A 27490-nucleotide genomic window follows, 5' to 3' on the forward strand; every position below is an offset into this window, starting at 1 on the left:
TGTGTGTGTGTGTGTGTGTGTGTGTGTGTGTGTGTGTGTGTGTGTGTGTGTGCTGTCAGGAATAATCCCTCCATCTTTACTCCACCATATTCATTGAAGTCGTGTCTGGTAATCAAACTCAGAGCTTGACAGTATGAACAGTCTAGCTAGCCAGATTGCTCTGGCAGTACCCCGTTGGGACTGAATTGCAGGTAGGCCACATGCTCACTCAGCATTTAAATGGATTTCTGGGGATTCAAACTGTAGTCTTTCCAAGTATGTGGCAAGCACTTTAACTGCTGTTTCCCCAACCCAGTGTTACTTTACAGATGATAATGCCCAGTGATGAACAACTGACAAAGCTAAGGCTCTAGTCAAATTTGACTCCAGAAGCCATGCTCTTAGTTCTAATAAAAAATGGACAGTGAAGGCTGGGTGAGGTGGCCCATGCTTTTAATCCCAGCACTCGGGATGCAGAGGCAGGCAGATCTCTGAGTTTGAGACCAGCCTGGTCTACATAGCAAGTTCCAGGATAGCTAGAACTATACAATAGACCTTGTGTCAAAAACCGAGCAACAACAACGACGACAACAAAATGGATAGTGAATGTGGAGGGATGGCTTAGTGGTTGAGAGCAATTACAGCGTTTGGTACACTTCGGTACACAAAACACACACACACACATAAAAATAAATGCATGTTTTTAAAAAGACAGTGGTCCCCTGAACTTTTTTTTCCTTTCATGTTAATGTACATACCCGGTCGTCCGTCCTTCTCACTCTTAGATTAGTCCCTTGCCCCCATTTATGAGTTACTGAATCGGCCACAAAACTTGCCCGGCCTACGTTCCTTGTCGAACTTTCACCCTGGCGCCGGCAGGTGGCGACAAATCTCCCGGGAGGGCGCTCTGTCAGACGAGCACACCTCAGTGGTGTCAGGCTGCAGGCACCGCCGCTGCACTTCCGGGCGCGGATCCAGGTGAGCCAAGGTCTCCCGAGAATCCTCTATTACTGTCACCCCTAGAACAGGTGCCTCAGCTTGCTGCCCGGCTGCCCAGCACCGGAGTGAGCATGCCCACGTGTTGGCCGGGCCCCCACCGGAGGAGACAGAGCCGCCGGGACTCCTGGATCCCAGCTTAGGTCCACCGGCTCTGTACTGTACCAGGGTTCCTGGGGACGCCGTTCCGCCGGTTTTCTGTCGAGCCTGGTCACCCGGAAGCGGGGCGTGACTCCTCCCCCTGGTCTCCTCCGTCCCCGCCAGGCGGCGCCGTTTCCTCAATCCGGTTTTCCGTGTGGCTGCTTGTCTATTGGCACCCTAGGAATGTTGAGATAGTCTGAAGGGATTATTCGTTGAAATGAAATGACAGAGAACAATCTACCTACCAACTGGAATAGTCTTCTTTGTAGACTGTGGTTTGACAGCATTAGATCTCCTGGTTGTATATGCACAGGATTCTGTGCTCACGCCAAGAGCCTGAATCAGTGGGTGTAGCGTCGGCTCCAGGTTGAGATCAGTCTCAGCATCTCTCCCTCAGATGGTATGACTGGTAGAAACAGCTGGAATGAGTTGGCTGTGAGTTGTTTACATCCTGAAGTTTATAGCAGTAAGCGGTTGATGTTGGGCATTGTTTTGAGAGCCAAAACGTCCACTCTTGTCTTTACACCACAATGAAAATTTCCTCTTCTCTACCAGGATGCAGAAGGTCTCCGTGCTCCTCTTCTTAGCCTGGGTCAGTTTTCTTTTTTATGCTGGCATTGCACTCTTCACCAGTGGCTTCCTTCTCACCCGCTTGGAGCTCACCAACCAAAGCAGCTGCCAAGAGCCCCCAGGTCCTGGTTCGCTGCCATGGGGGAGCCAAGGAAAGCCTGGGGCCTGCTGGATGCCTTCCCGATTCTCCAGGGTTGTGTTGGTGCTGATAGACGCTCTGCGATTTGACTTTGCCCAGCCCCAACGCTCACGTGTACCTGGGGAACCTCCTGTCTCCGTGCCTTTTCTGGGAAAATTAGGCTCCTTGCAGAGGATCCTAGAGACTCAACCCCACCATGCCCGGCTATACCAATCTCAGGTGGATCCCCCCACGACCACCATGCAGCGTCTCAAGGCTCTCACCACTGGCTCATTGCCTACCTTTATTGATGCTGGCAGTAACTTTGCCAGCCATGCTATAGTGGAAGATAACCTCATTAAGCAGCTCACCAGTGCAGGTCTGTATGTACCCCTTTGGAAGCCAGGTGAACCTGGGCCTTTAGAAGTTAGGGAGCAGGAGCTGGAGAGATGGCTCTGGGGTTAAGAGCACTGGCTGCTCTTCCAAAGGACTGGGTTCAATTCTCAGCACCCACATGGCAGGTCACAACTCTTTGTAACTCCAGTTCCAGAATATCTGATACCTTCACACCAATATACATAAAATAAAATTAAAAAAAAAGTTAGGGAGCCAGGGCTTAGGGGGTCCCAGCTTTATGATTGACTGTGGTGTAGGGAAACTGGGGAGTAGAAATAGATGGGATCTTGCTTGTGGAGCGTTCAAGAGATTTTTGTCCTTGATGATGCTTCTAATGTGCACAAAATGTTTAACTTTTGGGAGCCCCCAATTAAGGAAGAAATGAAGACAGGAGCTTGGCTTGCAAGTGTGGAGGTGAAAAGAATAGAGGTGTCCAAGTTGTGTTCACTGACTGCTTATGAAAAAAAAAAAAAACAAAACAAAACAGTAGGTCAAGGGCAGAACATGGTGTATATGCCTTTAATCCTGAAGATCAAGAGGCAGAGGCAAGAGGATCTCTGAGTTCTAGATTAGCCTGGTCAACATAGTAAGGCCTGTCTCAAAACAAACATACATGTCCTCAGATACCCTAGGGTCTGGTAGCAAATCATTTTGTAGGAATGGAAGTGACAGGTCTAGAGGGAATGTGGTTATCCAAGAAAGCTTGATGGGAAATTTTTGGTGATGCTGAATGAATTCTTATACTCGGGGATGTGTGGTTGAGATTCCTATTGGCTATGTGCACACACACACACACACACACACACACACACACACACACACACACACACACAGTGTATATGTACAAGTGCACATGCCATGGTGATACACATGTGGAGGTAAGAGGACAACTTTAGAAGTTGGTTTTCTCCTTCTACAGTGTGGGCTCTGAGTATTGAACTCAAGTTGTCAGGTTTGGTGGCAAGCACTTTGACCCACTGACCTGCTTTTTGCTGGGTTTTTAGAGTCTTCTCTCATATTCTCCCTGCTCTGGATCTCACATGAACAAGATCTGCTCTGATTCCTCTCTTGTCTCTACAGGAAGGCGTATAGTTTTCATGGGAGATGATACCTGGAAAGACCTTTTTCCTGGAGCTTTTTCTCAAGCTTTCTTCTTCTCATCCTTCAATGTGAGAGACCTTCACACAGTGGATAATGGCATCCTAGAACACCTCTATCCTACCAGTGAGCATGGGGAAAGAGCACTTAGTCCCAGCTCAAGCCTGGGAGATGGGAGTGACAGAGACTGTGCTTGTCTCCCTGGGCGTAGAGGAATGCCAAGGCCTGGCTTGGGTGAGGAGTGGGTTTTGCTGCCCTGTGCTCAGTGTTCTCTCCTCCACAGTGGACAGTGGCGAATGGGATGTGCTGATTGCTCACTTCCTGGGTGTGGATCATTGTGGTCACAAGCATGGCCCTAACCACCCTGAAATGGCCAAGAAACTTAGCCAGATGGACCAGGTGATCCAGTGAGTGTGGGATATTGGTGGGGGAAATGGGTTTATGTTTGAGAATATCAGGACATAGGATTCTATGAAACAAACAAACAAACCTTATTTGGAGCCTCTTTCCTGTGTGTGTGTGTGTGTGTGTGTGTGTATGGTGTATTTTGAGACAGGGTCTCATTATGAAGCTATGTAGCTCTGGCTGACCTTGAACTTGCAATATAAACCAGACCAGGCTGGATTCAAACTCCCAGAGATCCGCCTGCCTCTGGTTTCCAAGTGCTGGAATTAGAGGCATGCGCCACCATGCTCTGGCTCTGAATTGTTTTATACAGGCTTTTCCCCAAAACCTAGGGCCACCATCCATTTTGAATAACTTTTTGAGTAGCTCCCAGGCTGCAGGGTTTTGACTGAAGGGGTATCTTTTTGACAGAAGTTTGGCCTTGTTAGTCGAAGTCAGTGGTGGAGGTGAATGGGCCCCAGAGAAGAATCTTTTCCTCTCCCTATGCTCTGACACATTTTTTGGCCCTCAGGGGACTCATTGAACGTCTGGAGAATGACACACTGCTGGTGGTAGCTGGTGACCATGGGATGACTATGAATGGGGACCATGGAGGAGACAGTGAGCTGGAGGTCTCAGCTGCACTGTTCCTATACAGTCCCACAGCCCTCTTCTCCACTGTCCCACCAGAGGTGAGGCCTGGGTTATACCTCTTCTGGTCTTGCCACATTGTGACTCCTTTAGTTTAGGCCCCCCAAACCATTCTCATTTATTTTTATTTGTGTGATATATGTGTGTGTGTGTGTGTGTGTGCACACGCACATGTGTGTGTTGGTATGCACACTTATGTGTGTGCAAGGAGGCCAGAGGACTTTAGGTGTCCTGCTCTGTTGCTCTCCACCTTACTCTACTGAAACAGGGTCTCTCACTCAACCTGGAGCTATCCTGGTGGCCAGAGGTCCTGTCTGCCCACCCGGACACTGGGTTACAGGCATGCATGGTCATGCCCAGCTTTCTACAAGGATTCTGTGATCCGAACACAGGCCCTTCTGTTTATGCAGCAAATGCTCTCCCCGGCTGAAGCGTCTCTGCCGACACTCCTTCCCACTATTCTTACCTAGGCCTGATGAGTACACTGGTACCTGCCCTTTCCTTCTAGGAGCCAGAGGTTATTCCTCAAGTCAGCCTTGTGCCCACACTGGCACTGTTGCTAGGCCTGCCCATCCCATTTGGGAACATTGGGGAAGTGATGGCTGAGCTGTTCTCAGGTGGCAGTGACTCCCATCCTCAGGCCTCTGCTCTAGCCCAAGTCTCAGCTCTCCATATCAATGCCCAGCAGGTAGGTAAAAGGAATAGACTTGTGTGATTAAGCACAAGGACCACCCCATTGTCCTTTCAATCTTCACCTCACCTCCATAGCATAGCCATGCCCTTCTTCCATTATCCTTCCCTTATCCCATGCTGGACAGAATCTGAGCCCCAGGTTTCCAGGCACCTCTTTGTATAACACCTCTCCCTACCTCTTCCCCAGTTTATCTCTCTGACCTATTTCTGTTTGTCTGACCTTTCCTGCCAGGTGTCCCGATTTCTTCATACTTACTCAGCTGCTACTCAGGATCTCCAGGTTAAAGAGCTCCATCAGCTGCAGAAGCTCTTCACCAAGGCCTCTGCTAGCTACCAACAGCTTCTGCAGAATCCCCAAGAGGCTGAGGCATCCCTAAGGACTTTGACTGCTGAATTGCAGCAGTTCCTGCGGGGAGCTCGGGCCATATGCATCGAGTCTTGGGCCCGTTTCTCTCTGGTCCGAATGGCAGGGGGTGCTGCTCTCTTGGCTGCTGCCTGCTTTCTCTGCCTGCTTGCATCTCAGTTGGCAGTATCCCCAGGCTTTCTCTTCCGCCCATCACTCCTAATACCTGTAGCCTGGGGCCTAACTTGGGCTATGCTATATGCTGGACTCTTGGTAACTATAGGGTCAAAAGTGGATTTGGTGGTTCTAGGGGCTGTAGCTGCAACAGGTTCACTCCTCCCCTTTCTGTGGAAAGTTTGGGTTAGCTGGGGATCCAGTAGGCCCCTGGTACCCCTACTTCCTGTCCCTAGACCTGTCCTATTACTCCTGCTCATTCGCTTGGCCACCTTTTTCTCTGATAGTTTTGTTGTTGCTGAGGCCAGGGCCACTCCCTTCCTTTTGGGCTCTCTTATCCTATTTCTGGTTGCCCATCTTCACTGGGAGGGCCAGCTACTGCCACCTAAACTGCTTACAATATCCCGCCTTGGCTCTTCTGCACCAACAGGCCCCCCACGGTACAGTGGTACATATGCCCTGAGGCTTGGAATTGGGTTGCTTTTATGTACAAGGCTAGCTGGGCTTTTTCATCGCTGCCCTGAAGAGACACCTGCTTGCCACTCCTCTCCCTGGCTGAGTCCTTTGGCATCTATGGTGGGCGGTCAAGCCAAGAATTTGTGGTACGGAGCTTGTGTGGGGGCACTGGTGGCTCTGTTAGTTATTGTGCGCCTATGGCTTCGCCGCTATGGTAATCTCAAGAGTCCTGAGCCCCCTGTGCTCTTTGTGCGCTGGGGGTTGCCTCTCATGGTGTTAGGCACGGCTGCCTACTGGGCATTGGCATCAGGAGCAGATGAAGCACCACCACGTCTCCGGGCCCTGGTCGCTGGGGCCTCAGTTGTGCTGCCTCGGGCTGTGGTGGGGCTGGCTGCCTTGGGGCTCATGCTGCTGCTATGGAGGCCTGTGGCAGTGCTGGTGAAGGCTGGGGCTGGTGCTTCAAGGACCAGGACTATCCTCACTCCCTTCTCAGGTCCCCCTACTTGTCAGGCTGACCTAGATTATGTGGTCCCACAAATCTACCGCCACATGCAGGAAGAGTTCCAGGGCCGGCTAGAGAGGACCAAATCTCAGGGTCCTGTAACTGTGGCTGCATATCAGTTGGGAAGTGTCTACTCTGCTGCTATGGTGACAGCCCTCATCCTCTTGGCTTTCCCACTTCTGCTGTTGCATGTAGAGCGTGTCAGCCTTGTGTTCCTGCTCCTGTTTTTGCAGAGCTTCCTTCTCCTGCATCTGCTTGCTGCTGGGACATCAGTCGCCACCACGGGTAAATATGGGACTTAGCCCTGAAGCACCTTGTTTTGAGGCAGATGCTTCTCACCCTGGCATATATATGGTCTTGTGTCCTTGCAGTTGGGAAGCTCTTCCTGATGTCCTCCCTTATCTGCCATCTCCATAATATTTCCCCTGCCCACCAGAGAGGGACTTCAGGATTTACTTCTTAGTGAAATGCTATCTCCCCATGAGCACATTCCCTGATTTCCCAGTTGCAAAAGTGATTACATTATGATTATATTATGGTACAGTGAGCTCTTTGTGAGAAAGAAAGAAATTGAACCCTGTGGTCTTGTGGTATAGCTTGCAGCACGGAGACAATTAGAATAGCAGTATTGATTGTAAGGAAGGTTGGGGTAGCATATGACTGTGCAAAAATTTGCTCAAGTGCTAGGAGTCGATGATCCCAGAAGAGAAAGCTGTAGGTTAGGGAATGAGATGTAATTGTAAAGAAGTATATATTTTCTTCTAGGTCCTTTTATTGTGCTGTGGCAGGCAGTCTCAGCTTGGGCCCTTTTGGCCACCCAGACCTTCTACTCCACTGGCCACCAACCTGTCTTCTCAGCCATCCATTGGCATGCAGCCTTCGTGGGATTTCCAGAAGGTCATGGCTCTTCTACTTGGTTGCCTGCTTTACTAGTGGGAGCTAACACCTTTGCCTCCCACATCCTCTTTGCAGGTACCTCTTTGTTTTCCCTCCCTAACTTCTGTTGGCTCCAGCTTTGTGGAAAGAAAGAAAAACTTTGGATCTGGAAGGGAAGATGCAGTTTTGTTGGCTCTTTGCAATCCCTTGGCCCTAAACTCTTTGAAGCCCATGCCAACTAGGGTGGTTGGGGACCAGGCTGGACTGGTCCCAGGGTTCCTCCCTTGATGCCAGCCCTGTCCTCCCGGAGGCAGTAGGTTGTCCACTGCTCCTGCTCTGGCCCTTCCTGTGTGAGAGTCAAGGGCCAAGGAAGAGGCAGCAGCTCCCAGGGAGTGAGGCTGAGGCCAGAGCCAGTCCTGAGGAGGAACAAGAGGAGCCACTGATGGAGATGCGCCTCCGGGATGCTCCACATCATTTCAACGCAGCCCTGTTACAGCTGGGCCTCAAGTACCTCTTTGTCCTTGGAGTTCAGGTGGGTGCAAGGGGAGATGTGATAGAGCTGATGACCTTTACCCCAGTATGCACTTTACACTTCAAATACCTTGGGAATGATCCTTGATGGAGGTCCAGATATGGGAAATGATTGCTCAAATTCAGACCTCAAATGGCAGATTTGAGACCTGGCTTGGGTTTTCTTATTCCAATCCTGGGTCATTTCTTCTCTGCTGTGTAGATCTGGGCCCTGTTCGTTGCATTTCAGACATACTGGGAAAGCCATGGTTATGGCCAGGATTCTTTTCCAAACTGATCCAGAGGCAGAGATGGGTTACTGACGTCTCCCCCTGCTGGAAGGCAAAGCATGAATGTCAGCATCACAGCTGGATAGTGACTTGCCCAAGTTCACACGAATCAGTGGCTGGACCGGGACAAGAACTGTGTTTCTTAACTCCCAACCCAGGGTGTTTTCCAGTGGTATACACTGCTTTCCTCCTTGTCCAGCTTCCTCCAAAGTAACTGCCTGCCTCTCTTGCCTTAGATTCTAGCCTGTGCCTTGGCAGCTTCCATCCTCCGAAGGCATCTCATGGTCTGGAAGGTGTTTGCCCCCAAGTAAGTGGTTTTGCTTGAAGAGAAGTGCTGTGGAAGGAGAGACTTTGAGGAAACTATGGCTGTCATAGGTCGACAAGGTTTTGCCTCTTTAGTGAAAGGCATTAGACCTATTACCTGTGTCCTGAATTACTCACCTTTCTTTACAGGTTCATCTTTGAAGCCATTGGTTTCATTGTGAGCAGTGTGGGACTTCTCCTGGGCATAGCTTTGGTGATGCGAGTAGATGGCGCTGTGAGTTCCTGGTTCAGAAGACTAGTTCTGGCCCAGCAGAGGTAGCCCAGGCTGAGCATGTCAGCACCTGGCCATGGAGAGAGCTGGAGAATCCTCTGGCCTGACCTGTACTGGTGCTGGATATTCTGCAAGAGAGACTCAGACACACCCCTTACCACTGTGTAACCAGAGACTGCTTACCCTGGGACTTCACCATTTTATAATTCAGAATCTCTGTGGAGCCTGAGCCCTAGCTCCTTATGTGGATGCATCTGATGGACAAGAGGGGCGGTCACCAAAGTGAAATAAAATAACAACGTAAATGTGTGTGTCTAAGACATGGAGGAGCTCACCAAATCAGTCTCTTCTCTCACCAAGCAAGATTAGATATGCCATCTTAGGTGGGGTTTGCTATAGCCGAGAACTCTGGTGAGAAGCTGTCTGGGTTCTCTGACTTCTTCCCAAATGTTCTAGTGATCCCATTTGTCCTGCCCTCCTCCTTGTTTGTTGGTTTTTGGTGGTTCTGTGCTTTAACTGATAGCAGAGAAGACAAGCCCAGCATCATGAAGCACACAGACTTCTGTCTCTGAAGCCTTAAACAGCACTGTTTCTTCCTCCCTTCCCCCTTCACAGCTGTAGAAGCCTCACTCTGGTTTTCTGCCTGTGCTGTCTTTACCACTTCTTCTTGCCTATTGATTATTCCCAAGCTAAAGCCAAAATGGAATGAATGTAATGCTTCTTTTTTAAAGACAATCTCACTATATAGCTATAGCTGGCTTAGAACTCAATATGTAGACTAGGCCAGCCTTGAACTCACAGAAATCCACATGCTTCAGTGTTAGAATAAAGGTGTGTGTCACCACGCCAGGTTAATTTTCTTTTGTTGTTATTTTTGAGACAGAGTTTCTCTATGTAGCTTTGGAGCCTGTCCTGGAACTCGCTTTGTAGACCAGGCTGGCCTGGAACTCACAGAGATCCTCCTGCCTCTGCTTCTGAGTGCTGGGACAAAAGGTTTGTGCCACCACTGCCTGTGGAAGTATGTGTTTGTTTTGTTTTGTTTTGTTTTGTTTTTTAAGATGTGTTGGGAGTAGAAAAATGGCTTAACAGGTAAAACCTGAGTTTGATCCCTGGTACTGACCCTCATAAGTTATACTCCAACCTCTATACATGTATAGTCCCCAAATATATATAGACCAAATAAATAAATAGAACAAAAACTCCAGGAAAACAAACATTTCAAGAAAATAAAAGTTCAGGCTGGAGAGAGATGGCTCAGCAGTTAAAAGTACTGGCTGTTCTTCAAGAGGCCCTTAGTTAATTTCCCAGATACCACATGGCAGTTCACAACTATTTCTATAATGGGATCTAACACCCTCTTCTGGCATGCAGGCAGAGTACATAAGGCAAATAAAAATACATTAGATAAATGAATCTAGAAACAAAAGTGTATAATCCCTGCAAACAGTAGGCAGAAGCAGGATAATTGTCACACATTAAAGGCTACTGGGTCGTCATAGCAAGTTGCAGGCCACATAGGGCTACAGAGTGAGACAACTGTCTCCACCGAAAAAAGTGTAGAGTGCAATGGTTATATGTGGTGATACATTGTTTGTGATCTAATAAAACCACTGAAGATCAGAATGCAAAGCCAGCCACACTAGTCAGCCATAGAGGCAGGGCAGGGGTGGTACATACCTTTAATCCCAGGACTCAGGAGATAGGCAGGTGGATCTCTGTGAGTTCAAGGCTACCCAGAACTACATGGGAGTGAATCAGTCTAAAAGAGAAACAGAGCTCATGCCTTTAATCCCAGCACTAGGTATATAAAATAGGAGCAGAGTATCAAATTCTGGCAACTAGTCTCCTGCTATGTTGAGGATAGTATCTCCCCAGTCTTGGTAGAAGTAAGAGCTCTCTGGTGGCTTGGTTGCTTTGCTTTCCTGATCTTCTGCTTGAAACCCAGTATCAATATCTGTCTCTTTTTTTTTATTATTATTTGTGCTACAGTCATAAGTATATAATTAGCAAAGATGACAGACAATTGTAAATTCCAGAATAGTTCACCCCTTCAAAGAAACTCTGTGCCCAATAAGCACTCTTCTCCTAACCACAGCAGTGTAGCCAAACAGCCAGTTTCTGGGTCAGAAATGGTCAAGAACAGTGGTTCTCAACCTTTCTGATGCTGTGACCATTTAATACAATCCCTCATGTTGTAGTGCCCTCAATCATAAAATTATTTTGTTGCTACTAAATAACTATAGTTTCTCTACTGTTAGGAATCGTGTAAATATCTGTATTTTCTGATGGTGACCCCTGTGAAAGGATCATCCCACATCCCAAAGGGGTCGGTTGAGATCCACAGGTTAAGAAGCCATCTGGTCTAAAGATATAAGGCAGAATGTTGAGGGATATTTGATTACACTGTGAACCCAAAGATTGCATTGATTAAATAAAATCAACCTTGGGCCAAGAGTCAGAGCCAGCAGCTAGTTGACAGGAAGTAGCCAGAGAAAGAGGGAGTTGGGAAAACGGAGAAATAAATGCACATGAAGTAGTGAGTAGGGACTTTGAGATTGGCATTTTTTTGGTTTGGGACGTTGGGAAAGAAGCTCCTTTTCTGAGATGCTGGTTGAGCAGGGCTCAAAGGGAATCCACTCGTACCATGACTTTCATTAGAGGGGGTAAAGGGGAAAGACATTCACATGCTCTTTTGATGGTTCCCTTCAGCTGTTTTCTTTATTCTTCTTTCATAGTCTCTGGTCTTTATTTCCTTGGCGATTTCTGTCTCTCATTCTTGGTGTTTTCCTTCTAACTCACTTTATTCTTTCTCTTATAGCTTATATACTCCAGTAAAAATCTTACAAGAAATATAAAAATTACATTGTAGATACAGTCTGTTTTTCAAGTGAATAACTATAATGAATTCAAGTAAAAAAAAAAATAGTGTGGGGCTGGAGAGATGGCTCAGTGGTTAAGAGCACTGACTGTTCTTCCAGAGGTCCTGAGTTCAATTCCCAGCAACCACATGGTGGCTCACAAACACCTTGAATGAGATCTGGTGCCCTCTACTGGTATGCAGGCAAAAGACTATACATAATAAATAAAATCTTAAAAAAAAAAACAAAAACTAAAACCTTCCTTCAAAAAAAAAAAAAAAAAGTGTGTTTTCCATATCCCTTACATGATTAAACGTTAAGTATTACAGGTGAAAAACAAATTATCCTAAGAACCCATGTACATTCATGAACCCAAGCAATTTGTTATAGATTAACAGTGTGAAAATAAGCAAGATATTCTTTTACTGGCAGGCTGCATTTTGCAGTTACAAAGAAAGGCCAATTACTTTATTACTTAGCTTTGAAGCCTATCCTGGTACTCGCTCTGGAGACCAGGCTGTTCTCGAACAGCCTCCCGAGTTCTGGGATTAAAGGCATGTGCCACCAACGCCCAGCTTTGTTCCCTGGTCTTAATGAGTTCCTCATTCAACTATGTTCCTTTCTAAAACTTTATATTGTCTTCTTGGATTTTCTACTTCAAAGCTATTTGACAAAAACATCTAACATTAATCTAACTTTAAGTAATTTTCAAAGCTTTGTTTCAACTATGACACCTGTGAACACAGCTCCCAACATTAACGTTAATAGAATTTAAGCTAGCTAGGCTCCTGGGACTCAATTGTTTTTCTTAATCATCAACCCAAGCCACAGTCTACACAGCTCCTCAAAAGAAACTCATGGGTTTTAGCTGTGTGACACTTCCTTGTTTGTATTTTTTATCATCAAAACTCTATTTAACTCTGTGAGTTCGAGGCCAGCCTCTACAGAGCGAGTGCCAGGATAGGCTCCAAAGCTACACAGAGAAACCCTGTCTCGAAAAACCAACCAACCAAACAAACAAACAAAAAACTCTATTTAAACTAACATTATTATTATCAATTAGCTTAGGAAGAAACCATCTTCATAATAATCCACAGGTAAAAATGCTCAGTAGAATGAGATGTTTCCACAAGATAAACACACTACATTACAGGCAGTAGTGTGGGATCTCTCCACACCCATTCACACCATGTCAGATACCAAAGATAGCATTGACAAACATGTAAAGGTACAGCAGAGGCAAAAGAGATTCTGGAGTCAGTGGTCTCAGGGCTTTGTCTATCTGAGATTCACACATCAGGGATTTTCCTCCTGGTGGGCTGACACCTGAACTTCAATTGCCACCTGCTGCTCCTCTGATACAGCCACTGGCAACAAACTAGTAATGAACTCTTCTCTGTCTATGGACTATTGGGTTTAAAGGTGTGCATCATCACACCAGGCTGAAGAAAACACTTTTTAAAAAACAGGACAGAAACTTGCAGACATGTCCAATCTTTTTCTATTGCAACAATGTCTATACTTCAGAACCATATAATCAAGTTACCAAAAAATGCAAACATAATCTCATGATGTTTTAAGTAAGTTTATACTTTTGTGTTGGGTCACATTCATAGCTATCCTGGAGCACATATGGCACCCGTGGTCTATACCAGACAAACAAAGGGAAGTAAGAGAGGGGAGTGGGAAAGAGAAGAATAGGGAGTATGGGGTGAAGTAAGAGGCTCAAAGTATCGTATGTACTTGTTTGAGAATGTCCTGATGGAATCCACTACCATGTACAATGAATGAAACCAATGAAAAATTTAAGAAAGTACATAATTATTTAAAGCAAAAACTTTTAAAAAAAATTGATATACAAGCCAGGCATGGTGCCACATGCTTGTGACCCCAGCAGTTGGGAGGTTGAAGTGGGTTCATCATGAGTTCAAGGAGACCCTATTTAAAAATAAAGCATAAATCTGTCTTGTAAAGTTACTTATCATTTACATTTTCTTCAGCATTGTATGCTTTTATTTCTGTTGCTCACAGAGACTCCTGTAGCCAAGGCTGGCCTCCACCTCATTTTATATCAAAAGATGGCCTTGATTCCTGATGCTTTGTCCTACTCTTGAGTGTTGGGATTATGTTGGGAGCCATGTGGCCTAGTTTCCAATCAGTATATGAGTGCTTGTCCAACTGGTCTCCATGACGAAAAGCCAAGGAGACAGTCTCACTTGGCAAGGACCCGTGGACTTTGGACAGCATAGAATACTGCTGGCATCATAAGGTCTGCATGCTCTTTTCTCTCATACTCTTGCTGATTTTTTAAAAATATTTTATTTATTTATTATGTATACAACATTCTGCTTCCATGTATATCTGCATACCATAAGAGGGCACCAGATCTCATAACATATGGTTGTGAGCCACCATGTGGTTGCTGGGAATTGAAATCAGGACCTCTGGAAGAGCAGTCAGTGCTCTCTTAACCTCTGAGCCATCTCTCCAGACCCTCTTGCTGATTTTTAGTGTCACATTGTTAGTCATACATGGGACAAATGTGATCATTTTTGGAAAGCTCATTTTTTCCTCAAATATTTTACCCTAAATTTGGAATCTGATGATTCTTGGGTTTCTTGCCTGGGGATGTCAGCTGTCACTCTAGACCCTGGGAGCTGTCCTGATTCAGGGCTGACAGGATGGGAGGCAGATCACCTCTATTTCTGTAATATGCTTTGGTAAGTTTTGAATGATATTGTTGTTCTTGAGAATGTGTGCCTATGTTTATCACCTTTTAGTTTTGTAAAGACAGGGTGCACATGGCTCCATATTTGGCCTAGGTAGCAAAATGATAAGAAGTGATGTTTTTGGTTTAAAAGATGTTTTGATGTAAAAGTTAGGGAAAACATGTTTGACATATATTTGTTTTCACTGGAGGTTAATGTTGGGGGTGGGAAAAACATGTGAGTATGGAAAAACATGCTTATTTTTGAACTATAAATAAAGATGGCTTCAGCTATTCGGGGCCAGCCACTTGTGTGAAATTCATCTGGTGGCCAGACACTACCTCATTTCTTCACGCTGATGCAACTTCCCTGTCTCGGGATTTGAACTCTGGCTGCAGCAAGATCACAAACAGGATTATAGGCCTATCTATAACACAACACTAACATTTCCTGAGCGTAAGGGCTTTGCTGCTAATCTGTATCTCCAGATGTGGGCTTTGAATTTCTCTGTATCTGTATAATACTTGTTATTATTTGTCTCTTAGTGGTGATTTCAGTCATCCTAGTAGATGTGATGTGCCTTAGTTTTTCTTGAGGACTTGTAGAATATTTTCCTTGTGCTTACAAAAGAAATGTCAATATAGATATTCTGCCTAATTTTTTTCCTCTGTCACTGCCACGTGTGGTGGCGCATGCCTTTAACCCCAACAATTCAGAGGCAGAGGCAGGTGGATCTCTGTGAGTTCAAGGCCAGCTTGGTCTATTCAGAGAGTTCCAGGACAGCCAAGGCTACACAGATAGATTGTGTTTCAACAAGCAAAACAAGCTACAATAGAAACAGCCGAGAACTGAACTGTACACCAGACCTAGGTTTTCTTTTCCTTTGGGGTGGTTCCTTCCTTCCTTCCTTCCTTCCTTCCTTCCTTCCTTCCTTCCTTCCTTCCCTTGTTCCTTTTTGGTTTGCTGAGACAGGGTTTCTCTGTGTGGAACTGGATTTGTAGACCAGCCAGGCTAACTTCAAATTCACAGAGATCCACCTGCCTCTGCCTCCCTAGTGCTGGGATTAAAGGCATGCACCACCAAGCCTAGGTTTTTTTGTTTTTTTTTTTTTTTTTTCCATGTGTAACAGTCCTGGCTGTCCTGGAACTCACTCTGTAGACCAGTCTGACCTTGAACTCACAGAGATCTGCCTGCCTCTACCTCTTGAGTGCTGGGATTAAAGGTGTGATTTTTCTTACAGATAGATACCCTTTTCTTTGGAGCATGAGATTTATTATTGGTATTGTTTGTTTTTGTTTTTTTAGAGTCTCATGTGGTCAAGCCTGGTCTTGAATTGTGATCCTTCTGCCTCAGGTCTTGGTCCATCACTCCCATCACCCTGCTTGGATTAGAGACCTGCACCACCACTCACAGTATAAATATTTTTCATTTAAACGAAGTTCAAACCTTTTATTGCTTATTTTTCATTCTTATTTATTGTTCATGCTTACTAATTGATTTAAGAACTTATTGCTGGCTGGAGACAGAGGCAGGGAATCTCTAGTTGTTTGAGACTGAGAGGCCACTGTAGCACGATGGTGAGCTACTCCCAGCCCCAGTTTACTAGGCCTGAGTTTCAGATGAGTTCAGTTTCTGTTTAGGTCTCAATGTCTGTTTCAGTTTCAGATAAAGTAGGTGAGGGAGATATTCATACCAGACATGATTCAGCACTTACAGCCCCAGCCAATCAGAAAGGTATTAGTGTGGCTGCCGCCGGATTGGCCAATCATGTTTAGGATGGACCTACCACCTTCCTGGTTGTCTATAAAAGGAGCCTGAGAGATTCTCTGGGGACCATTTTGTTGTGTGGCTGACCTCTGCATGCAGGAATTTTTCTCTTGAGAAATAAACGCTCTTCCTTTTGCAAATGTGGTAGTCTTTTGTGGGGTGATCTATGGACCCTAACAAGACCAGATCGTCTATACCAGTGGTTCTCAGTCTTCCTAATGCTTTGATCCTAATGTTGTAGTGACCCCCAATCATAAAATTATATTTCATTGCCACTTCATAACTATAATTTTGCTACTGTTATGAATCATAATGTAAGTATCTGGTATGAGACCCCAAAGGGGTTTCGACCATAGGTTTAGAAACACAGGTTGAGAATCTATGAAGTGAATTCCAGGACAGCTAAAGCTACTTAGAGACCTTATCTCAAAACCAAAACAAAACCTCATTGCCTGCTGGGCTTGGTGGTGCACACCTGTAATCCCAGCACTTGAGAGACTCAGGCAGGACGACTACTACCATTTGGAGGTTGCAAAGCCATTACCAGGCTAGCTAGGATTACATAGTTGGACTCTCTCAAAAATAACATTGGGCTGAACAGATGGCTCTGGGTTAAGAGTACACTGTGCTCTTGAAGGCCTGTATTCAAGTTCATTCCCAGTAAGTGTGTTCAGGAGGCTCAGGCCTGAAACTCAGGTCCAGGGCATTGGCTACCTCTGGCCACTTCATGAATCTGCACTCACATGAAACTACCTACAGACACATATTGTAAGCATATTGATGGGGGATCGGATGAGATGGCCAGGGATTCTGGCACTTGGAAGCCAAAGAATACTGAGTGTTACAGCTCAGACGGAAAGGTATTCTGGCCATCCGGAGCCAAGGAATACTACAGTAAATATAGCAGCTTGCAGCTCTGCTTCAGGGAACAGTGTATCAGCTCTGCTCCAGCATAAGAGGCTTTCCCAGGCTAAGTTGTTACAGTTGGCTCTGGTCCCTAAGAGAACAGACTTTGCCCAGAGAAGGTCTTGCCCAAAAGTCATTCAAGAGATTTATTCAGAGGGAAGAATCCAGGAGAGAGCCTGCCCTCTGGCAGGGTAGCAGAGGACAGCCGGGTTTATATTGGGCTTCTTGGGGGCGGGGGCCCGGAGTTTTCCAGGGTGGGGATTGGTCAGATTTCAATCCTTGAGTTTAGGATGGCTAGCTCTCCTGCTCAGAGATTGGTTAGTTTTCTGTACAGGTTTAGGGTCAGATTTGACTCTGGTTTCAGGGCCAAAGTGTGTTTCTTTCACTGGTTCTTTTTAGCCTTTTGGCTCTAATTTTAGGGCCAGGGTGTATTTCTTTCACTGGCTCTGATTCCAGGGACAAAGTGCGTGTCTTTGGTCCTGGTTTCAGGGTCAGGGTACATTTCTTTGGTTTGGGTTGCATGGCCAAAGTGTGTTTTTTGGCTCTGCTCAGGGTGTGTTTCTTTGGCTGGTCCTTTCCCCCTACACATGCACATAATTAAAAAATAAAAACAAACCTTCAAAAATCACAACGAAGCAAAACCAAAACCTGTGAAAACCATGAAGGTGATCTCTTGTTTACTAAGCTTTGTATTGGGGCTTTTGTATTTCTCACGTGAATCGTTTTAAAACTGATGTTACAGTGCCCGATACTTTTTTTTCTCCTTTCTTTCTTCGTAGGGTTGTCCGATTCCCCTAGCTTTTTGCTCAAAGAGAAAGGCTGGGAAGATTACCAGGGGCTTCAGTCCCCTGTCCCTAGACTTCAGGAGACATTTTTCTTTCCCGGGGTGGGCTGAGGGTTGGGGGTGGGGGGCGTGAGTGGAGGTGGGGGTGGGGAAATCCTTTCTTGGCTCTCTCCACAGCACTACAACCCCCAGCAGGCACCGCGCGGGCCACCCTGCCACGGAGGGGAAAACCTGGGTTGCCGTTGGTTCTAAAGCAGAGCTGAGCCAGAGACTCTGGTGCCAGGACTCGCTCCCGCTAACCTAGTCTCACTACTCTGGCCCCCGAGAAGGCTCACAGTCAATCCCTGGCCTGCGGCTGGCTGGTCTCCCCACCTCGTTGTTCCGGGTTTCTTTTCAGTTTCCCGCGGGAACCGACTCTTGAAGAGAACCAACCGCGGCCAAGAGTTTTGCAGCCTGGCCAACCAGAGCCGCGGTGGGCGGTGGCGGGGACAGAGTGTTGAGCTTCTGGTCACCGGCTGCGTCCTGTGGGGGGGTCCGCTGCCCAAGTGGGCAGCCTCCTAGCGTCGTGAGGCGGCGGCGGGACCAGCATCACCCATCAGAAGACCTCTTCCGGTAACCGGCTCAACCTCGGCGACAAGGTCCAGCCAGATCATGTCAGCCCTCTCACAAACATCTTCTAGTACCCTGGACCTGTGGAAGGATAAGAATGACCGGCTCGTTGAACAGGCTAGGGTAAGATGGTTGTTGGGACCCTCGCTGTATCCTCAAGATCCCAGAAAGTGGGTTTGCAATGATTTCATCCTAGCCTAGGGGAAGGAGCAGAACTTGGTCGCTGTCCAAAGAACCCGAAGTGACTGGAAAATGTGTCCCTCCCTTGTCTGCTACGAGCGAGAAGGACTGATTCGCGCCCCCCTTCTAATTTCAGCAGCTGACTGGGGGTTCTCGTCTGTCTCTGAGGCGACAGCAGTTGGCTCAAGACACACTAGAAGGGTTTAGGGAGCTCCTCCTCACTTTGCAAGGTAAGAAAGAGCTTCCAGGAGGCTCATTTGCTCTCCTTAGCAGCCAAAGATCAGCTTCTCTTACGTGGTTCTGGGGTTGAGGTGTTTATTCTGGGGTTTAGGAAGTCATGTTTTGTCTGGTGTTCTATATTGTGCGGATGATCAAAGAAAGAAGGTCACTCCAAGATAAATTTTAGGCCCTTTGCAGCAGGGGAGGTCCAGCCTCTGATGGACTGAGCCTTAAACAGCCCTGCAAAGGCATATTTGTTGACTGTTCACCAAAGTTGCTTTTTGGGTAAAATGCGTTCCTCATATCAAAGCCCCTGATCTAGTCTTTATGCTCTTTTGAAGGAAAGCCTCACACCCTTGCCACTTTAGTCCCTTATTGTGCACTGTTTGCAGTGCCCAATAATTCCAGGTATGCCAAGGTTTTCCCCAATTCCTAAGGCTTTATCTTTACCATCTTATGGAGACAGGTCCCCAGTACTGTGTACACCTGAACTAACACAGGTGGTGGACACAGGCCTGAGGCTGCTTCATGCAGGCTGCTCAGTCTTTGTGACCAAAGTCATGCAAAGGCTGTAAAGCTCTTTCAGAAAAAACAGCTCTGTAGATAACAGGAAACAATCACTGTTTTCCTCAAGATCTAAGTACTTCTAGACAACAACTACTTCATTCTGATGTTTACCTAGATACAATGGAAAACAACTATTCCATTCTAATGTTTAGCCTAGATATAGTGGAAAACAACTATTTATTCTAATGTTTACCCTAGATACAGTGATCAGTGATTCTGCTATCTTTTCTCCACACTGTTTAAAGCACAGAAGACACAGGGATGGAATTGTCTTTCAATAGGTGAATTCCCCCTCACCTTACACACACACACACACACACACACACACACACACACACACACACGCACACACACACACACACTGCAACATTTGAAGAATGGATTTTCAGGAGATTTTAAGAACTTCTTGTTCTTTCCAAGTTGTCTGAGCAAAAGATGAATTCCATATTGTAGCCATCTTGGTTGGCATGGGGTTGATCTCTGGGTTGTTAACTATTTGGGCTGTATTTCATGGGACAGCCTGTGAGACCAGCATCTGTTGCTCCAGGACTCCCTGCTGCTGTTCCTGCTCTCCCCTTGGAGCTGACTGTCATCTGTAATTACATAATCCTGGGGGCTAGCCTGGCCCAGGGTTTCACTGAAGACCTTACCCAGGATGTCCAAAGGGGCCTAGAGAGAGGTAAGGCCTCCCATGCCTCTGGCATTTCCAGCCTGGATTTGTGGTGAGACTTGGGGGTAGGGGAGGAGTGAGAGGCACAAACCTTCCACTGAGACAGCTTTTCTAGTTCCCCGTCTGTTTTTCAGACCAGATGTATTATTGTAATCTTTGGGATTTTATTTATTATGTACACAGTGTTGTGCCTGCATGTGTGCCTGCATGACAGAAGAGGGCACCAGATCTCATTACAGATGGTAGTGAGCCATCATGTGGTTGCTGGGTATTGAATTCAGAACCTCTGGAAGAGCAGCCAGTGCTCTTAACCTCTGAGCCATCTCTCCAGCCCCAATCTTTGGGATTTTAAAGAAAGGAAAAACCAGAGAGTGTGGGGAGATAAGTGATGGCTGTATGTGTGTGCTTTACAGTGCTGGAGACCCAGAGTCAGCTGGAGCCCAAGTTGCAGCAGGGACTCCAGGGGCTGTGGCACTCTGTGCTCTCTGCCTCCTCCCTCCTGCCAAAGCTGCTACCTGCCTTACACTGCCTGGCCAGCCTTCAAGCTATCTTCTGGATGTGTACTGACCACCTGGGGGACCTGGCCTTGTTGCTGCAAACCCTAAATGGCATCCAGGTAACCGGGGAAGTGAAGATGAACATGCCTACCCTCCTCTCTTCCCCATAGCTGCAGTATTTTACCTAGGGTTTTACACATGCTGGACAAGCACTCTACCACTGAGATATATTTTCTATCTCCTCCTGCCCACTTTTTAAGAAAACTTATTTTTATGTGTGTAAGTGTTTGACCTACACACACATATGTGGGCTATGCTCATGCCTGGTACCCATGGAGGTCAGAAGAGGGGTCAGATTCCCTGGAGCTGGGGTTACAAATAGTGAGACACTACATAGATGCTGGGTCCTCTGTAAGAACAAATGCTCTTAACCACTGAGCTCTCTCTCTAGTCCATCACCCCTGCCCCTTCCTCTCTATACACATTTTTGGAGACAGGGTCTCACTATATAGCCTTAGCTCTCAGGGTAGACCATGCTGGGTTCAAACTCACAAAGATCCACCTGCTTCTGCCTCCTAAGTGCTGGGATTAGAGGAGTACACAACCATAACAGGTTTCCTACTTCTTTTTTGAGACAAGCTTTCTGTGTACCCAGGTCCCAAACTTAATGCAGTCCTCCTTGCCTCAGCCTCTCCAGTGCTGAGATTTACAGGTGTGAGCTACCACACCCAGGTCTCAACTTTCATTGCTTTTTAATTGGAGATAGATAGAACCTTAATGAGGTATCCAGTCTAGCCTTGAACTTACTCTGTAGCCAAGGCTACTCAGTAGCCCAGGTTCAAGATCTTGAACCTATGATCCTTTTTGCCTTAGCCTCTAGAGCAGTGGTTCTCAACCTGTGTGTTGTGACCCCTTTGAGCCCCGAATGACCCTTTCACGGGGTCATCTAAGACCATCAGAAACATAGATATTTACATCATGATTCATAACAGTAGCAAAATTGCAGATATGAAGTAGCAATGAAATAATCTTGTGGTGGGTCATAGCATTAGAAAGGTTGAGAAGCACTGTTGTAGAGCCTGAGTTGCTATGACAACAGGCCTGCACCACCATTCTCAGCATACAGCCTCATTATATGCTGGGAAGGCTGCTATGATGGTTGGCAAAACAACAACAAACCAGAAACAAAGAAACAAAGTCAGTATTTTTGAGTTATCTTGCTCTGGTTAGCTTCTCATTGGGGGGTTTTCAAAATAGCTTAATAAAGCCACATCAGGATAAGGCTCTTGTGACTGCTAAAGCTACCTCCCAGCCTCAGTCCTCTCATAGTAACCCAGTTTTTGTTCCATGTCCGCCTGGGCATATGAGAGACAGGGGACTTCAGTCAGCACTTCCTACGATTTTTCTTGCTGTCCACATCATTGCCCCATAGTTATCTTTCTCTTATAATGGGGGAACAGTAATCAGGACTCTTGGGCTCAAAGACTGGGTGGGATAGACTGACAGGAAAAGATGGGATGTTTATAGGATTAGAACCTCTGACTGTCCTCTCTCTTTCCAGACTGAGACCTCTGAGGATCTGCTACTACTGATAAAATCCTGGAGCCCTCCCCCTGAGAAGTCAGATGCTCCATTGATTCTGCAGGATGCTGAGGGTTTGAGGGATGTCCTTTTGACAACACTTGCCTGCCGCCAAGGTCCAGCAGCCTGATTCATCCCTTCTTTCCCTAAGGGGTCCTCTGGGCTTATGCTCTCTGTATCTCCATGGAGTTTCTCTAGGTTCTTATTTCCCATCATGCTTCCTGCCTAACGAACTTTTCTAAGAATACCATGATTGTTCCCAGGCCTCCAGGAGCTAATCACAGGGAGCCTACCCCGAGCACTGAGCAGGCTGCATGAAGCAGCCTCAGGCGTGTGTCCACCATCTGTGTTAGTTCAGGTGTACACAGCGCTGGGGACCTGTCTCCGTAAGATGGTAAAGATAAAGCCTTAGGGATGGGGAAACCATGGCATCATGCTTTGTAAGGGTAGCTGAGGCCTGCATTTTCTTTTCATACAGGGAAATCCACAGAGAGCACTGCTCTACTTGACTGCAGCCTTGAAGGTGGGTACAACCTGTGCCCTTCCACTTCTGGAGGCGTCTAGAATATATCGGCAACTAGGAGACACTGCAGCAGAGCTGGAGAGTTTAGAGCTGCTGGTTGAGGTGAGGAGCTTCCAGGTGGAGACAGCTTGTGGAGGACTGCTCGTGTGCTTGTGTTGGGGTGACTTGTCAAGACAGAAGTACACAGCCGGGTGGTGGTGGTGCACCCTTTAATCCCAGCACTTGGGAGGCAGAGGCAGGTGGATCTCAGTGAGTTCGAGGCCAGCCTGGTCTACAGAGCTAGTTCCAGGACAGGCTCCAAAGCCACACAGAGAAACCCAGCCCCCCCCCCCCCCGAAAAAAAACATCCCCCCCAACAAGACAGAAGTACAAAGATTTAAATTCTTTCTGTTCTTTTTAGGCCTTGAGTGCCACTCATAGTGCCACTCATAGTTCAACGCTCAAATTTCATATTGAGGTAGAATTGCTACTTCCAAAACCTGACCCAGCCTCTCCTCTTCATTGTGGCACACAGAGCCAGGCCAAGCGCCTGCTAGCAAGTCGGTGTCTACAGACAGGGAGGTGAGTCTCCCCACTGCTCACCAAGCCCCCCTTCCCACTTCTGATGCTTTTGCTGGGCATGTGATTCTCTCTAAAATTTTATTTATTTTTGGAATGTGTGGTATACCTCTGTGGCAATGTTGGGGGAGCTTCCACTTGGCTATTTTGGGGTGTGTAAAAGCTAGAGATTGATATTAGGTATCTTCCTCTATTATTACCTACTGTAATTTTGGAGATAGGGTTTCTCAATGAACCTGGCGCTCACTAGTTTTGGCTAGACTGGCTGGCCAGTGATTTGCCTCTCTCTTACTACTCCCTCACCCCTAGTGCTGTGGTTAAAAATATGTATTGTATTCTGGTGGTGGTGGCGGGCGGCAGTGGTGGCGGTGCTTGTCTTTAATCCCAGCACTTGGGAGGTAGAGTCAGGTGAATTCAAGTTGAGTTCAAGGCCAGCCTGGTTTACAGAGTGATTTCCAGGACAATAGGTGTTTTGCCCAGAAATCCTGTCTCAAAAACAAACAAAAAAGTGTATTGCTGTACCATTTTGTTTTTGTTTTGTTTTGTTTTTCAAGACATGGTTTTTCTGTGTAGCTTTGAAGCCTGTCCTGGAACTAGCTCTGTAGATCAGGCTGGCCTCAACCTCACAAAGATATGTCTGCCTCTGCCTCCTGAGTGCTGGGAAGTGCTGGGATTAAAGGCGTGCTCCACCACTGCCTGGCTGTACTGTTTTTTTTTTTTTTTTACCAGAGTACTGGAGCTCTAAATTTATTGTGTCTGCATAACGAGCACTTTGTCCACCGAACCATGTTCCCCAGACCCCATTTTTCTCTTGTGTGATTGCTTATTCCTGTGACTAAAGTAGCTTTCTGCCTTAAAGTGGGACCTTAATTGAGAAGTCATCATCTAGACAGTAACAGCTTCTATTTGAAATGCTGAAGTGTCCTTACCCATCCATCCTGAAATGGGATAGATGCATGGTCAGCCATGGTTGGAGCTCCCAAACCCTGCTCTCTTGCTTTACACTACAGGGTCCAGGGCATCCCTCCATTAGGCAAGAGAGTATTCTCACTGGAGCGTTTATGGGGGGCAGGGTCCTTGGTAAAGTGAAATTCACAGGCTGACTGACTCTCCAGGGCAGAAGATGCTGCAGAACATTACTTGGACCTGCTAGCTATGTTGCTGGGTAGCTCAGAGCCAAGGGTAAGTGTGACTTAAGGTTCTCTGCAGTTGAGTGGGTGGTTTGGGACCTCCCCTACCTTCATTGGTCTTCCTGGGGAACCAGTTCTCTCTTAATGGTACTGGAACCTGGTGGTGAGCTCAGGAATGGTGGCTCATGCCACTTCAAGACACTGTCCCCCTTTCTCCACCCCAGTTCTCCCTGCCCACCTCCTCTCCAGGGCCTTGTATACCAGAGTTGTGTCTGGAGGCTGCAGCGGCGCTGATACAGGCAAGCCGAGCCCCAGATGCTTTGACTGTATGTGAGGAGCTGCTCAGCCGAATCTCATCTCTAATTCCCAAGACGTCCTTGTGGGAAAATGCCAGAAAAAGAACTAAAGAACTGCCATACTGCCCGATCTGGATCTCTGCTACCCACCTGCTTCAGGGCCAGGCCTGGTCACAACTAAAGGCTCGAAAAGAAGCACTTAGTGAGTTTAGCCAGTGAGTCCAGGAAGATAGAGCATTGGGGAGGTGTTGGAAGCATGGCTTTCAGATCCAGACCTTGGTTGGTGGACTTTATTCTTAGTAGTTACCTTAATTTCTGAGGCCAGCTCTTTATTCCTGCTATTTATATCCTGCTTCAGGTGTCTTGAGCTCCTCTTTCGGGCCCTGCCTGAGGACAAAGAACAAGGTGATTTAATTTTTTGTTGTTGTTGTTGTTGTTTTTGAGACTGGGTTTTTCTGTAGGTTTTGGAGGCTGTCCTGGAACTTGCTCAGTAGACCAGGTTGGCACAGATCCACCTGTCTCTGCCTCCCGAGTGCTGGGATTAAAGGTGTGTGCCACCACCACCTGTCTGAGATTTAATTTTATAACTTTTGCTTTCTTTTATTTTTACATAACAGGTTCTCATATAGACCAGGCTGACCTCAAGCTTACTATTTTAGTCAAGGATAACCTTGGATTTCTGATCCTCCTGCCTCTACTCCCAAGTGCTGGCGATATAGATGTTTTGCCACCATGCCTGACTCTAATTTAGATTGTCAATTTTTCTTAAGTCCTGAAAGTGGTGTGTGGGTTCCCTTTCCATTGCATCTCAATTTGCCAGACTGGGAGACTTCAGGGGACATGCTGGGGCATGGTAGCGTATACCTTTCATCCTAGCACTCCCAACAGGTAGATCTCTGAGTTTGAGATCATCCTGATTTACATAGTGAGTTCTGAGTCAGCCATGACTATGTGGTGAGACCTTGTCTCAAAAAAAAAAAAAAAAAGTTAGGGAGGACAGGAGGAGGATAGGGACTGGGGTGTTTGGTGACTGTGTCTGGGATGATGGGAAGATGCTTGCTGACTTTGGTGGTGATCTCTAGGGGCAGGCTCCAACTGTGAGCAGAAGTGTTGGCCTGATGTGGCACTGAAACAGCTTCAAGTAGCTGCTCTGCTTAGTCGTGGGCTGGAATGGATAGCCAGTGGCCAGGATACCAAAGCCTTAAGTGACTTCCTCCTTAGTGTGCAGATATGCCCAGGTATGTACATTTGCATGATAATTGGCTATGTACAGGAGGGGTGGTACTTGGACCGAAGTGTAAGGATGGTATTCTCAGATAGAAAGACTGAATAGGGTTATGCTGTATATACCTAGGAGGTACCCATGTGTTCATATGCAAACAAACATGTATGCAAGAATCCTAAGAGTTCCCTGGTCTCCCTGTTGTCTTCAGACAAAGATCTAGACTATGTGGGGATGGTTTTGTAGGAACAGGGCTAGTTGAACACTTTGTACCGGGCAGGCAGTGGCTTCTGGGAGAGCATGGTTATGGAATAATATAGTTTTGGTTTTATATGTGTGTGTAGACAAGATGCTTCCCCTCTCTAGGTCTAAGGCTATATTAGCTTCTAAGTCTTTGTACTTTGGGGTGGGGTTATAGGCAATAGAGATGGTTCCTTTTACCTGCTTCAGACTCTGAAAAGATTGGAACGGAGGAATGAGGCCGCTGCTTTTTGGAGGGAGGCCCAAAATCAACCACTACAGGAAGAAGCCACTTGGTAAGGTTTAGTCTTCCTGGCTTGGGGCTGGGGGGCAATTGGAATCCTGTAGTGGGGGTGATGAGGAACAGAAGGAAGGAAGGATGTCAAATCTATGTCTGTCTTTCATTCTTAGGCATCACCATTCTTCCTTTTCAGGTCTCTTCCACTGTACTTAGAAACCTGTTTGAGCTGGATCCATCCCCCTAACTGTGAAGCTCTCCTTAAGGAGTTTGGAACATCTCTGCTATAAGTCTCGTGATTATTAGCTTCCTTGTTTCCAGGAGCTTGAGCTGGGGCTCCTGTGGACCATCTCCATGGGGAGGGTTTTTTTCTGCCTTGTCCTCTTTGGATAATATGGCTGGAGCTGATTGTTCCTAAGTCACTCCTCCACTGATATGAGGTTGGTGGTCTTGTGAACCTTGGTCTACTTATTGCCAGTCTAGTTCCAGAATGGTTCCATGGACAAATCATTGACTTTGGTTATGACACTTTTTCTTATTTCTTTTCTTTTTTTGTGTGTGTACATGTTGAGTAAAGTCTCATATTTATCTCTCTCTCTCTCTTTTTTTGTTTTTGTTTTTCAAGACAGGGTTTCTCTGTGTAGCTTTGGAGCCTATCCTGGCACTCGTTCTGGAGACCAGGCTGGCCTTTAACTCACAGAGATCCGCCTGCCTCTGCCTCCTGAGTGCTGGGATTAAAGGCGTTCACCACCAACTCCTGGCTCATATTTATCTCTCATCTGCTTACTACACAGGGTTGAATTCGAAGGCTCATGGCAGACTAGTTGGGTGTTGGTTATTTAAAATGCTGGTTTTCCAACATCCATCTACCTTCCCTGCCTCCCAGGCCCCCTCTTCCCTCCCACTTTCCTTTTGGAAGGTTGGATTCTGGGGACTGAAATCCAGTTCCTCACACGTAAGTCCCCAGTCCCTATCCCTCACCCAACCCCCACCATCTATCTTAAGAGCTCAAGGTGTGAGTATGAGAAAAAGTCTACATTAATCCTTTTAAAGAAGCAGTGACATAGTCCTTTTAAAATTACTATTAAAATTTTTAATTACTTATTTTTAATCGTGTGTGTATATGCCATCCATATGTGTATGGGTGCCCTTTGAGGTCAGAGGTGTTGGGTCCCTCAGAGCGTTATTACACAAGGTTGTGAACCACCTGACATGGGTGCTGGGA

The 27490-nt window shown here is 46.6% G+C and overlaps 2 protein-coding genes across 5 annotated transcripts; both read left to right on the forward strand.

Moving 5' to 3' along the window:
* Nucleotides 1–890: 890 nt before the first annotated feature.
* On the forward strand, nt 891–9034 carry Pigo (phosphatidylinositol glycan anchor biosynthesis class O). 4 transcript variants are annotated; one of them, XM_027403280.2, is made up of 12 exons: nt 979–1551; nt 1672–2183; nt 3281–3424; nt 3582–3705; nt 4215–4374; nt 4842–5021; nt 5259–5483; nt 6735–6786; nt 7267–7473; nt 7692–7909; nt 8414–8484; nt 8631–9034. In XM_027403280.2, the coding sequence occupies exons 1-12, from the start codon at nt 1541–1543 to the stop codon at nt 8758–8760; spliced, it is 2034 nt and encodes a 677-aa protein (XP_027259081.1). In that variant the 5' UTR covers nt 979–1540; the 3' UTR covers nt 8761–9034. The 4 variants fall into 4 exon arrangements, with proteins under 4 accessions (XP_027259076.1, XP_027259077.1, XP_027259075.1 ...); XM_027403275.2 differs by lacking the exon at nt 979–1551 and adding an exon at nt 891–957 and having other exon boundaries at nt 5259–6786; XM_027403274.2 differs by having other exon boundaries at nt 978–1551; nt 5259–6786.
* Nucleotides 9035–18233: 9199 nt separating this feature from the next.
* Nucleotides 18234–26753, forward strand: Fancg (FA complementation group G). Its single transcript, NM_001244394.1, is given in 14 exon segments — nt 18234–18467; nt 18661–18754; nt 19858–19989; nt 20394–20596; nt 22039–22174; nt 22322–22452; nt 22537–22683; nt 22982–23142; nt 24255–24321; nt 24494–24780; nt 24924–24970; nt 25648–25803; nt 26206–26323; nt 26462–26753. Coding segments are annotated over 14 exon segments (1869 nt in total). The 5' UTR covers nt 18234–18371; the 3' UTR covers nt 26556–26753.
* The last annotated feature ends 737 nt before the right edge of the window (nt 26754–27490 follow it).

Source organism: Cricetulus griseus, chromosome 2 (assembly GCF_003668045.3).
Source record: "Cricetulus griseus strain 17A/GY chromosome 2, alternate assembly CriGri-PICRH-1.0, whole genome shotgun sequence".
Lineage (NCBI taxonomy): Eukaryota > Metazoa > Chordata > Mammalia > Rodentia > Cricetidae > Cricetulus > Cricetulus griseus.